Source organism: Giraffa tippelskirchi, chromosome 6 (assembly GCF_054371585.1).
Source record: "Giraffa tippelskirchi isolate mGirTip1 chromosome 6, T2T-mGirTip1v1.2.pri, whole genome shotgun sequence".
In the NCBI taxonomy this organism is placed as follows: domain Eukaryota; kingdom Metazoa; phylum Chordata; class Mammalia; order Artiodactyla; family Giraffidae; genus Giraffa; species Giraffa tippelskirchi.
The window spans coordinates 16,653,343-16,664,414 of NC_137280.1; the positions used below are offsets into that span (position 1 = coordinate 16,653,343).

Sequence of the window (11,072 nt, forward strand, 5' to 3'; positions counted from 1 at the left end):
GGCTCACATTCTATTTCTAGTGGACCATGTTGGTTTCTAAAAGTCCTGTAAGGCTGACATATGATCCCAATAGAAACCCTGCCAGACCCCACCCTCCTCCCCACCCATATATGACCCAAGACCACGACTGTGTTGGAAACTATTTTTATGCAAGCTCATAGTGGATGCATCAAAAATAATTTTTACATTAGGTAATCAAAAATGACCTTCATTCCAGACTCACATTTACAGTGAAAGCTTGAAAATAAGACATCGTATCATTCTCTTTAAGGTAGAAGAAAGGAAACCAGTAAGATTTTAACATGGTACCTCTGGAACAGGAAATTTCACTGGCTTAAAGAAAATGAGAGCAGATCTAAGAGAAATGAGACTGCAAACAAGAACGAACTAAAATTCCATGACCTTTGTCAAAAATACAGTCTGTGTTTGGCAAATATTTACCTTGCACCAGCCCTGACTTCAAAATAGATCCCAAATCCGGCCACTTCTTCCTCCCCCGCTGCCGTCACTCTTGTCCACACCCCTGTCATCTCTCGTTCCGGGCTATTGCAGTAACTTTCCAACAGATCTCTCTGCCTCTGCCCTTGCTCCCCTTCCGTCTATTCCTAATACAGAACCTAAGTTACTTAAAAACGTAAGTCAGATCATTCCTCTGTCCTGCACAATATCCTTCATAGCAGCCCATCTCACTCAAGGACGAGCCAAAATGCTTAGGGTGGCCCAGGATTGGGCCACCTGATAAGACGTCCATTAGCCACCCCTGACTACTTAAATTTAAACTTAAAATTTAAAATTCAACTCCTCCATCTCACTAACCACATTTCAAATACTCAATAGCCACTGGAAACATGGCAAGTTCCTACTAAATTGGACAAAGAAGATACAGAGCATTTCCACCAGCACATAAATTTCTATTGGACCGTGTTGATCTAACACTTAGAAAGGTTATTACCTGCCTACCTGTAGGGAAGATACGGCTCCCTTATGTTCTGTTCGGTCTGCCAGGTTGTTTGTTTGATTTCTAGGGAATCTGAATTTGATGCCAACATTTATTTTTGCAATTTAAAAATATTCAAGTTATATTCTGGAGAGAATATAAAATGGTACAGCCACTTTGGAAGAAATTTTGGCAATTTCTTACAAAATAAACATAGTTTTATCACATAATTCAGCAACTACACTCCTAGTTATTCACGCAACAGATTTGAAAACTGTGGCCACAAAAAAAACCAGCATACAAATGTTTAGAGGTGCTTTCCTCATAATCACCAAAACCTGAAAGCAACCGAGATATCCTTCAATAGGTGAATGGATAAACAAACTCTGGTCTATCCCTACAGTGGAATATTCCCCAGCAGTAAAAAGAAATGAGTTGTCAAGCCACAAAAAGACATGGAGGAAACTGAAATGCATATTGATAAATAAAAAGTCAATCTGAAAAAACACACGGTATGACTTCAATTATATGATATTCTTGGGGGAAAAGCAAAATGATAGAGAGAGTAAAAAATATCCTTGGTCACCAGGAGCTTGGAAAAGGGGGGTGTTGAACTGGTGAAGCACGTGGAATCTTTTAGGGTGGTGAAACTAGTCTGTATGATACTATCATTGTGGACACATGATACTAGGCATTTGCCAAACCTACTGAACTTTACAACACAACTTTAATGTGTGCAAATATTTAAAGAATCATTTAGGAAGGGGGATGAAACCCCAAATGGAATGCAGAATGTGAGTAAACAATTTAACTATACTATATATAGATGAAACAACTGCAGTGAAGGGGGTGAGGGAAAAGGTGCTGACCTAAGTCACTCTGCAAATGAGTGGTGTCTATAAAATTAAAGGCAAAAGCAGCTGTACAGAAGTACTGAGATCTAGCTGATAAAATCGTTTCCTGCGTGGATACAGGTTAACCGTTCTGGTACCTCTATATGTGTCCACATAATGGAACAATCAAGTCAATGGATGCAGATGGGGTGAGTGGTTTCTCATTGTTGTAATGAGAGTTTTCAGATAAGGGAACAGGCTAGAGTGAGCCATGTGGTGATGGATTACCCTTGAAGACATTGGTATGAACTCATGTTTAACTTAATTTAGACACAGATGGCTGCACACAGAAGTATTTATTTATAGACATGCATATATGCACATGTATTTTCTTGCTCTGTCAGCTGAGAGGGTCTAGAAGCACCGACACTGTGGCAGTAGGGGACATACCTACTGCCAGATATTGGTTTCTAATGTTACTCTCCAATAAAAGCAACTAGGACTCTATGAAGAAATGGTTGATTCTTGGACTGAGGCAGGAAATATACAAGATGAGTCTGGGACTGGGACTTCCCTAAGGTCCAGTGGTTAAGACTACGCCTCAAATGCAGAGGGTGCAGTTTCGATCCCTGGTCAGGGAACAAAAATCCCACAAGCCACACAGTGGGGCCAAAAAAAACAAAAAGAAAAGATGAGTCTGGGGAATCTTGTAGCACCAGAAAATAAGAAAGTGTGCTAAGCAAACAAAAGTCAACAGTAGGGGTATGTCAAAGAAACAGGAACAAACTGAAAGAGCTCCCGCAGGCCAAGCTGGAACGATTTGAACAATAAAATAAAGCCTAATTGAAGCACAGCCTAAAGTATAAAGTAAATATCCAGGAGTCCACTCCAGGAGTATTATATCTAGGAGTCTATAATAATTTACAGTCCAGATATAAATTATTGACTAAATAAACAAATCAGAGAGAATAGACAAATCCTGGTGCAGAAGAATCCCAAATAATGTGTGTAGATACTTTATCCCACAAGGAGACGGAACATAAATCCTCAGTCTTTAAGTGTGGTCTCTGCATGGTGACCTCCCTCTTAAGAGCACACTGTGGAAAGGGAGGGAAAGAAGTAACTTTACATAGAGAAACCTGACAAATACTACCTCAGCCAGGTGACCAAGGGCAATATCAAAAAAGTTAGATCGATAGCAAGTGCCCCATACAAGATGTGATTAGAAGCACTTGTTTACCAGGGTCTTTCTCTTAAAACCATAACCCCAGTCTGGTCATCTGAAAAACATCAGACCAAGTCCAATAGAGGGACATTCCACAAACTCCCTGCCCAGTACTCCTCAAAACTGTCAAAATCATGAACAGCAAGGAAAGCCTGAGAAAATGTCACAGTCAAGAGGCGCCTAAAGAGACATGACAGTTTAATGTGGAACCTGGATGGGTCCTTGGAACAGAAGGAGGACAATAAGTAAAGACCAAAGAAGTTGGAATAAACGATGGACCATAGTTTGTAATTATGTATCCATACAGGTTCATTGTGTTAAGTCACTTTTAGTCGTGTCCGACTCTTTGGGACCCCATGGACTGTAGCCCACCCAGGCTTCTCTGTCCATGGGATTTTCCAGGCAAGATTACTGGAGTGGGTTGCCATTTCCTCCTCCAGGGGATCTTCCCGACCCAGGGATTGAACCGGCGTCTCTTAGTTCTCCTGCATTGGCAGGTGGGTTCTTTACCACTGGCGTCACTTGGGAAGCCCCTGTAGTCGAAGTACCATACCTATGGAAAACAAACAGGGGGAACTGGGTGCAATGGAGATGAGAACTCTGTACCATCTTTGCACTTAAAAAAATAATAATAAATCTAAGATTGGTCCACAAAAATAATGTTTATTTTTTTTTTAAAAAAAAGGAAAACCAATGCTCTGGCCTCTCTTAAAAAAACAAAAAGGTGTAGAATCACTTGAGTTTACATTCTCTCAGGTTGTTCCTATCACCCCTACTTCCTCTCATGTAAATTATCTGCCCGATAGCGATGCAGACACAGAAAAAAGACATGTGGACACAGCGCAAGGTGGGTGCAAGGAGAGGGTGGGATGAATGGAGAGAGTAGCACTGAAACATACACAGTACCATACATAAAACAGATCACTGCTGGGAAGTTGCTGTATAACACAGGGAGCTCAACCTGGTGCTCGGTGACAACCTAGAGGGGTGGGATGGCGTGGGAGGTTCAAGAGGGAGGAGACACGTATATATTTATGACTGATTCACGTTGTTGTACGACAGAAACCAACACAACAGTGTAACGCAATTATCCTCCATTGAAAATAAATTTTATAAAATGGGAAAAATAAATTACCCGCCAGATTCCAGTAGTTATTTGTCATTTTTTCCTTTAAATCTAGCAGTATAAAATATTAGAGCAACAATTCTGTTTCTTTTAAATTCAAGGAAAGCTTCTTGCCATGCCAGAGAGGATTCACAGGCCCCTCAGTCATTGCATCATCCCAGGCAAGGGATTCATGCACCCCCCTCTGCTAATTCCATTAAGTAGAAGCAGAAATTGGTCTTATGCACTTATTTCTTGATTAACTGATTGAGTGATCTTTAAAAGGCAATCTTCTTGTCCATAAGCACCACAGATGCTTCCAAATGGGTGGAAATTGCAGTAGTCTTGAACCAGCAGGGCTGTCTGGGTTACCCGGGGTGATCTGGGAGGAGCCCTACGGCCAAGAGCTGGACAAAAAGTCAACAAGGATTAAGGTGCTAAAACCCACCCCAGAGCCAAAACTCTCCCAGCAGATTTTACAACCAGAGCTGACTTCTCAAGGAATCTTTCCCCTCCTTTCTCAAGCACTGGTCTAAGGGGGAAGGTAAACACAGCAAACTGAGCAGTAAAGTCTGCCAAAAGTCAATCACAACTGCACAAATTCTTCAACTCTACCAAAATACAGTCTTTTCTATTGGTCTCAAATAGTACATAGTTTGCGTATTAAAAGCACTCGTATACTGAGAATTATCTGTTATTAGAGTTAGCCCCAACACTCTTTCAAAAACTGTTTCAAGAGATCAGAAGGAAAACACACCTCTTGTGTTCATTTAGTAAGAGGTGTTTTTGTTTGCTTGCTTTGAAAAATCATGTTCAGGTAATTTTTTTTTTTTTTTTTTAATTCCAGCACAGTCTCCTGCTCCAATTTCTCCATCGTACAGTTCTGCCTCTCAACATGAAGAGAACTCTACTGGCCAATTGAACCTTGTTGTCAAGGTGGGAGGATGTGGTCAGATTGCCCTCATTGTCAAGGTGGGAGGATGATGGTGTTAATGGCCGTGATGATCATCTATCTCACAGGACTGTATTAGGGACGAAATGGGAAAATATACAAGACTAACATTCTTTGGTACAAAATATCACAGTCCAGGTTGCTTTTAGCTTGTGACCTTTCATCTGGAGATGCCATAGGCACTTTCTGCCCCCCATTTCTATCCCTCAGCGGTGACCTGGGACAAGTGGAATGACGGTCACAACACTGTCCTCTTGATAGTCTCTGTTTCTCATGTTGACTCAGTCAGCCCACCTCCCAAGGCCCCTGGACAATCTCAGATTGTCCAGATAAAGGGTCACAAGCTCAAATCAACCTGGACTGTGGTATTTTGTACCAAAGAACATTAGTCTTGTGTATTTTCCCATCTCTTCCTCAATACAGTCCTGTGAAGAAGGTGATCCTCATTGCCATGAACCCTGTCATCCTCCTACCTTGACAACAGGGGCAATCTGACAACATCCTCCCACCTCGACAACAAGGTTAGTGGACAATGAGTAACTCAGGCAGCTGAAGTGACTTAAACCAAGACCAATGAGCAGCAGAACTTGGACACAGTCTTTTCATCCCTTTTTCCTTCTCCTTGCCCTCTTTTCCTCCCATCCTCCTCCTCTATCGAATCTCTATTGGGCCTCTCCTAAAACAGGATTCTGTGCTGGATACGCTGTGCCTACAGCCTTCATTCATTCCTTCCTTTAAGTATTTGGGCTTCTCAACTAAATAAAGAGGGGAAGCAAAATTTTCACACAAAGAAGGGGAAAGTGACAACATCTAAACACAAAGTGGCACAGGAATCAGAGAAAGGTGTCTTGTGCAATTAAGGGGGGCTTCGCAGAGGAGGTGGGGCTTGAGGTGACCCTTGAGAAACGCTGGTCTCTAACCCACGGCCCAGTAGGCAGAGGCCTTCTCAGGAGGGGGAAGTGAGCCAGGGTGTGTCAACTGGCCAGCTCATGAGAACAGACGGTCTGAGTCAGGAAAAGAAGAAATATCAGGTAAAAGAAGGGAAGGAGCCAGACTGAGTCAGCACCTGGCAGGGAAGAAGACTGAACCAGTGCGGAGACCTCCTCTCGCACGGAGGATCCTTTGCAAGGCTTGTCAGCATTGCTATGACTGATGCCAGCAGGGCGTTTTCAAAGAGGCAAGCATCCTTTCCACAGAGTCCAGCCTCATTTACACAGGATGGCCAAAATGAGCCAATTAAAGGTTTCTTTCACAGATTTAACTCCCCTTGAGGGAGGTGGTACAGGCAAGGGCATAGATGAAACCAATTTTATTCATTTAAAGGCACAGAAAGCAGTCAGGTCAGGGAGTTCCTGTGGCAGAGAGACGGTTAACACTCAGCAGTGGAAGGGAAGCTGCCAGAACTTGAGAGCCTCCGTGGGAACCGGGCTGCCGGCCATGACTTCAGAGAGCACGGGTCACAGCTGACCTCTGGGAAACACAACCATCTTTCCTCAGGTCAGTCTTATACGCATTAGCTTCCCATAGAAGGGGCAGGGGCCATGTCACCTCAGTCAGGTTCTCCTTCTCAATTGCAGAGGGCTTCCCTGGTGGCTCAGATGATAAGGAATCTGCCTGCAATGCAGGAGACCTGGGTTTGATCTCTGGGTTGGGAAGATTCCCTGGAGAAGGGAATGGTTACCCACTCCAGTATTCTTGCTGGAGAATTCCACAGACAGAGGAGCCTAGTGGGCTACAGTCCATGGTGTCACAAAGAGTCAGACATAACTGAGCGACTTCCGCTCCACCAATATACAAAATAGAAATCCAATTCGTAAATCCAAAAAATACATGTGCTAAAAGTCAGCTTCTTCACTTAATTTAACATAGTGCTTGCCATTTAATAGGTACTTAGTAAATATTCTTAAGTAAATGAGTTAATCAGTTAATTCTATTAAGATGAAATTTCTGTTCTATTGTGATGCAGAACTTCCAAATCAATTGGGAACAAACTTCTGCTCACCAAACATACACATGACACACACATTCATAAACACAGATGGGGGCTTTATATTGTCTCCTTTTTTATTCTGCTCAGTATTAATATTAAATCAGATTAAGAATTCTTAGCCATTTCACATGTTCCATGGAGTAGGAAGAATAAAAACTAGCTGAGAAGAGGCTAGGGGAAGTCAGCCAACCTTTTGGTCTCTGACTTAGGGTTGCCAGATAAAATAGAGGATGCCCAGTTAAGAGTATCTCAAATATTTCACGAGATATACTAAACAAGTGTTTATTATTTATCTGAAATTCACATGTAACTGAGGATCCTATATTTTTATTTGCTAAATCTAGCAAACTTACTTGGACTTTTCATCTATAAAATGGGAGTAAAGATAATGGTTGCAATGCCAACCTTATAGGGGCTTCTTGGGCAGGTGGAATAAAATCTTGTGCCAGAAACTCTAAGGACAGAAAGCAGATCTTGTTGTCTGGGACTTGAGGTGGAGGGAGGGGATCAAGGGCAAAGGGGACAAGGAAACATTATGAGTGTGGAAACTGTTCTCTGTCTTGATTATGGTGGCGGTAGATTAAATATATTTATAATTCATCACACTAGACACATACAATTGGGAAATTTTATTATGCTATGCTTAAATAAAGTAAAAAAAAATGTTAGCTTAGGATGCAGTTGTTTTCCTGATAGTCTGTTTTTCTGATATTTTGCCAACTTTGATAAGGAACCGTAAAATGGTTAGAGCAGGTTCTAGAGATCAAATCTTGGCTCCAACACTTGGAATGGTATGACTTTGGGCAAAGTGTACCTCAGTTTTCTCATCTGTTAAATGGGGCTAATTATAATCCTAGTTCATAAGACTGTTATAAAAATGAAACACAATATTACATACAAAGCTCTTGGCACCAACCTTAGCACAGAGTAACTGTTAGTTATTGTTCTAAATTAATAATACCAATAGCCACCTGCTAAGATCTAAATAGTTTATTTAAAAGGAGCTGTTCCTACGGAAAAGGGAAGCAATGATACATGTAAGATGGTTGGAAAATGGGTAAAGAGATCCTCACTCTAGAATTTTGAAAAACAAATACGAAGCGTTCATTAATATCCATTGTATCCTCTACAAAAGGCAGATCTTTGCGGAGATCAGAAGTATTGGTTTTATGTTTCTGCTTCAGGGCCTGCTAGGATTTGATAGATCCGAATTTTTCTGAAAACAGGCATTTTGCTGAGTCTGTTCGTTAAGGAGGGCTTGACAAGCCTCTGAGTCAGTTAATATTACTGAGCATGTAAACTATGCACTAGGTTCTCTGAGAACCCAGACTCTAATCTTCACAAGTGCCTTGAGAAGCTGACATCCACAATCACCTACCTGATCGTTTCTGAGGAGAAAATTGAAGGTCAGAGAAGAGGTGATTTGTCCAGCCAGGAAGTGGTCAGTCCATCTGTCCCGTCTCTCTGCCGACTCCTGCTTTTTACCTGTGATGGCCACCTCCCCAACCCGACCTCACATGCAGGGAGGCAGATGAGGGTGGGAGGTGACCCTCACGTTCATCCTACAACTGCCTGAACCGACTCTACTGTCTCTTCCTTCGAGATCCCCATCTGTAGTCCTCCCAACTCCCCAGGCAGGTTTCAGTCACAAGTAGCTTGTCATCCTTCAGAAGTCTGAATCCATGCCCTTTTTTATTCAGCCACTGACAGTCATTTCTGAGGACCTACTGGGTCACAGGCACTGTGTTAGGTGCTAGCAATTCAAAGATGACCACAAAAAGTAACAACCACATTACCTGTTTTCACTGAATCCAGAGAAACGTAGTCATACCTTGAAAATGGACTTTCCAACACACTGTGATGTATGAGCAATAAGGCTCACTTCAGGGACGCTTTTATAATGGTAGAATAATGGAACTGAGCTGTCCATCAACAGAAAATGGTCTTAAAGAAAATATGATATATTTACTCACTAGAAACCGAGATTATCCAAAAGGACTCTCTCCAAAATGTTAATATCTATTGCCGAGGCAAGCTTTTTTCTTTTTCCTTTTTTTCTTTCTAACTTTTGGTATGTGTCTTTATAATTGGGATACTTAATCTTAAAAAGACAAAGCAAAAACTGTGCATGAAGGTGGGGGAAGGTGGAATTCATTTCCAAACTGCCATGTGCTCCTCTAACTCACTTTGACCACTTGCAACACTTCCTTGTTAGGAAAATAAAACCCATTAGGCCTGGTTAATAAGTCAGTCTGCATGCTGGAAGAAAGTGTCATCAGGACATCAGAGTGAGAAACTAGACTGGAAAAAGGCCTTCTAATTTAATAATTCCTCTGTTTCCTGAGTTTCCAGCCTGCCCATATTTGAAGCCTATGAATACCTTCCTTTGAAAACAAAAATAGAGACACACCTTTTTAAAGGGGGGAAAATTAAACTCTGGGAGAAAGAAAGTGTTAGTCACTCAGTCGTGTCCAACTCTTTGCAACCCCATGGATTGTAGCCCGCCAGGCTCCTCTGTCCATGGAAATCTCCAGGCAAGAATACTAATGTGGGTTGCCATTCCCTTCTCCATGGGATCTTCTCAACCCAAGGATTGAACCTGGGTTTCCTGCATCACAGGCAGATTCTTTGCCATCTGAGCCACCAGGGAAGCCCAATACCCACATACCGGAGACCAAAGACTACACCTTGATCTAGGCTTGGTTTGCTCATTTTGAACAAGGATATTGTCCTGGGGGAACTGCTGGCATTGAAATGGAGCCCAGGTTGGGCTGGTGGGGATCACCCAGCTGGGGTGGGTTGGATAATTACCTAGGTACCCCACCTCACCTCACAGCCATAGGTGATTAGACCAGGAAACGTGTGTTCATGGAGCTGTATGCCAAGGAATTCACGATTAACCAGTTACCACGACCCGGATTAGGAGCCCAAAGCCCTCAGGAAGTGCGGTGTCTTGTCAGAGTCAAGCACCCAGAGCCCACTGGCCGCACTGGAGTCGGGCGGGCGGGCTGGAACCCGCCTGGGTCCGCTCACCTGTTCATTCCAACGATGCAGCTGGCTGTAACGCACCTTGCAGAACAGAAACCCGTCCAGGTACACGGAATACAGCTGCAAACAGAGACATCAGAGTCTGAATCAGCCGAGCGAGGTGAACCCCCGCCCGCGCCTTGTCCCTGCCCAGTCTAACCCCGACCCCCCCGGGCGCACCACGTAGCGGCCCCCCAGCGCGTCGGGCCGCTGCTGGGACACCGGGATGCAGAAATGCATCTTCATGGCTCGGGCGGCGGCCCGGGGAGGCGCTGGGAACTCGGCCCGCGGCGGCGGCGGCGGCGCGGTCCTCGGCTCTGAGCCCCGCGGCGATGGGTGCAGCGGCGGGCCCCGCGGTCCGCTCGTCTCGGGTGTCCTCAGGTGCGGTCCGCCTCCTGGTCCCCGCCCCGCTCCGACTGGACCGCTCGGGTCCCCGGAAGGGAAGGAGGCGAAGCGCGGCCACCGTCCACGCCCCACAGCCGGTCTGCGCCCCAGGCGGGGCTCCAGGTGCTCCGCGAAGCCAGGGACGGAATTCAAGATAGAGAGACGCTAGAAAGTGCTAGTGCCCTCCTTGGGCCAGAGGCTTCACCCTGGGGTCTGTGGAACCCCCGGGGGCTCTTTAGGGGAAAATGTGCATGGATGGGTGGGGCGATGGAATTCTTCTGAGAAGGTCCCGGGTTTCATCAGACCTTCAGAGGGTTCCTTGGACCCATGAAAGTTACAAATCGTTGCTCCAGAGGCATGGATGTCGTGTGCACCTGCCAAATGCGTAACTCACTAACTACTCCCCACCCGGCATCTCAGGCTCCTTGCTGGGCGTTAGGAGGTGGGGGATGCATAGCCCATGAGAACCCCGACTTCTCCAAGTGTGGGCTCCAGGGCTGCATTCTGATCTCTGTGGCCAGCAGAATGTCCAGGCTCCCTTCCATTGGGTCCATCGTGACAGAGACAGATCACACTCAGACCCACCCTCAGACTCCAAATGTTGACATTTATTTTTGCA

The 11,072-nt window shown here is 44.4% G+C and overlaps 1 protein-coding gene across 3 annotated transcripts in view; it reads right to left on the bottom strand.

Annotated features, from left to right (window-relative positions):
• SNX31 (sorting nexin 31) overlaps positions 1-10,557 on the bottom strand; it is an 80,639-nt gene extending 70,082 nt beyond the window's left edge. Inside the window, exons 1-2 of one of the 3 annotated variants that reach the window (XM_081503441.1) lie at positions 10,250-10,557; positions 10,076-10,150 (exon numbers count right to left, since the gene is read on the bottom strand). In XM_081503441.1, coding sequence (XP_081359567.1) covers positions 10,076-10,150; positions 10,250-10,315 — 141 coding nt within the window. In that variant the 5' untranslated portion in view covers positions 10,316-10,557. Of the gene's footprint in view, positions 1-6,600; positions 6,769-10,075; positions 10,151-10,249 lie in introns of those variants that run through there. The other 2 variants (XM_081503442.1, XM_081503444.1) reach the window with 2 other exon arrangements.
• Positions 10,558-11,072: the final 515 nt, after the last annotated feature.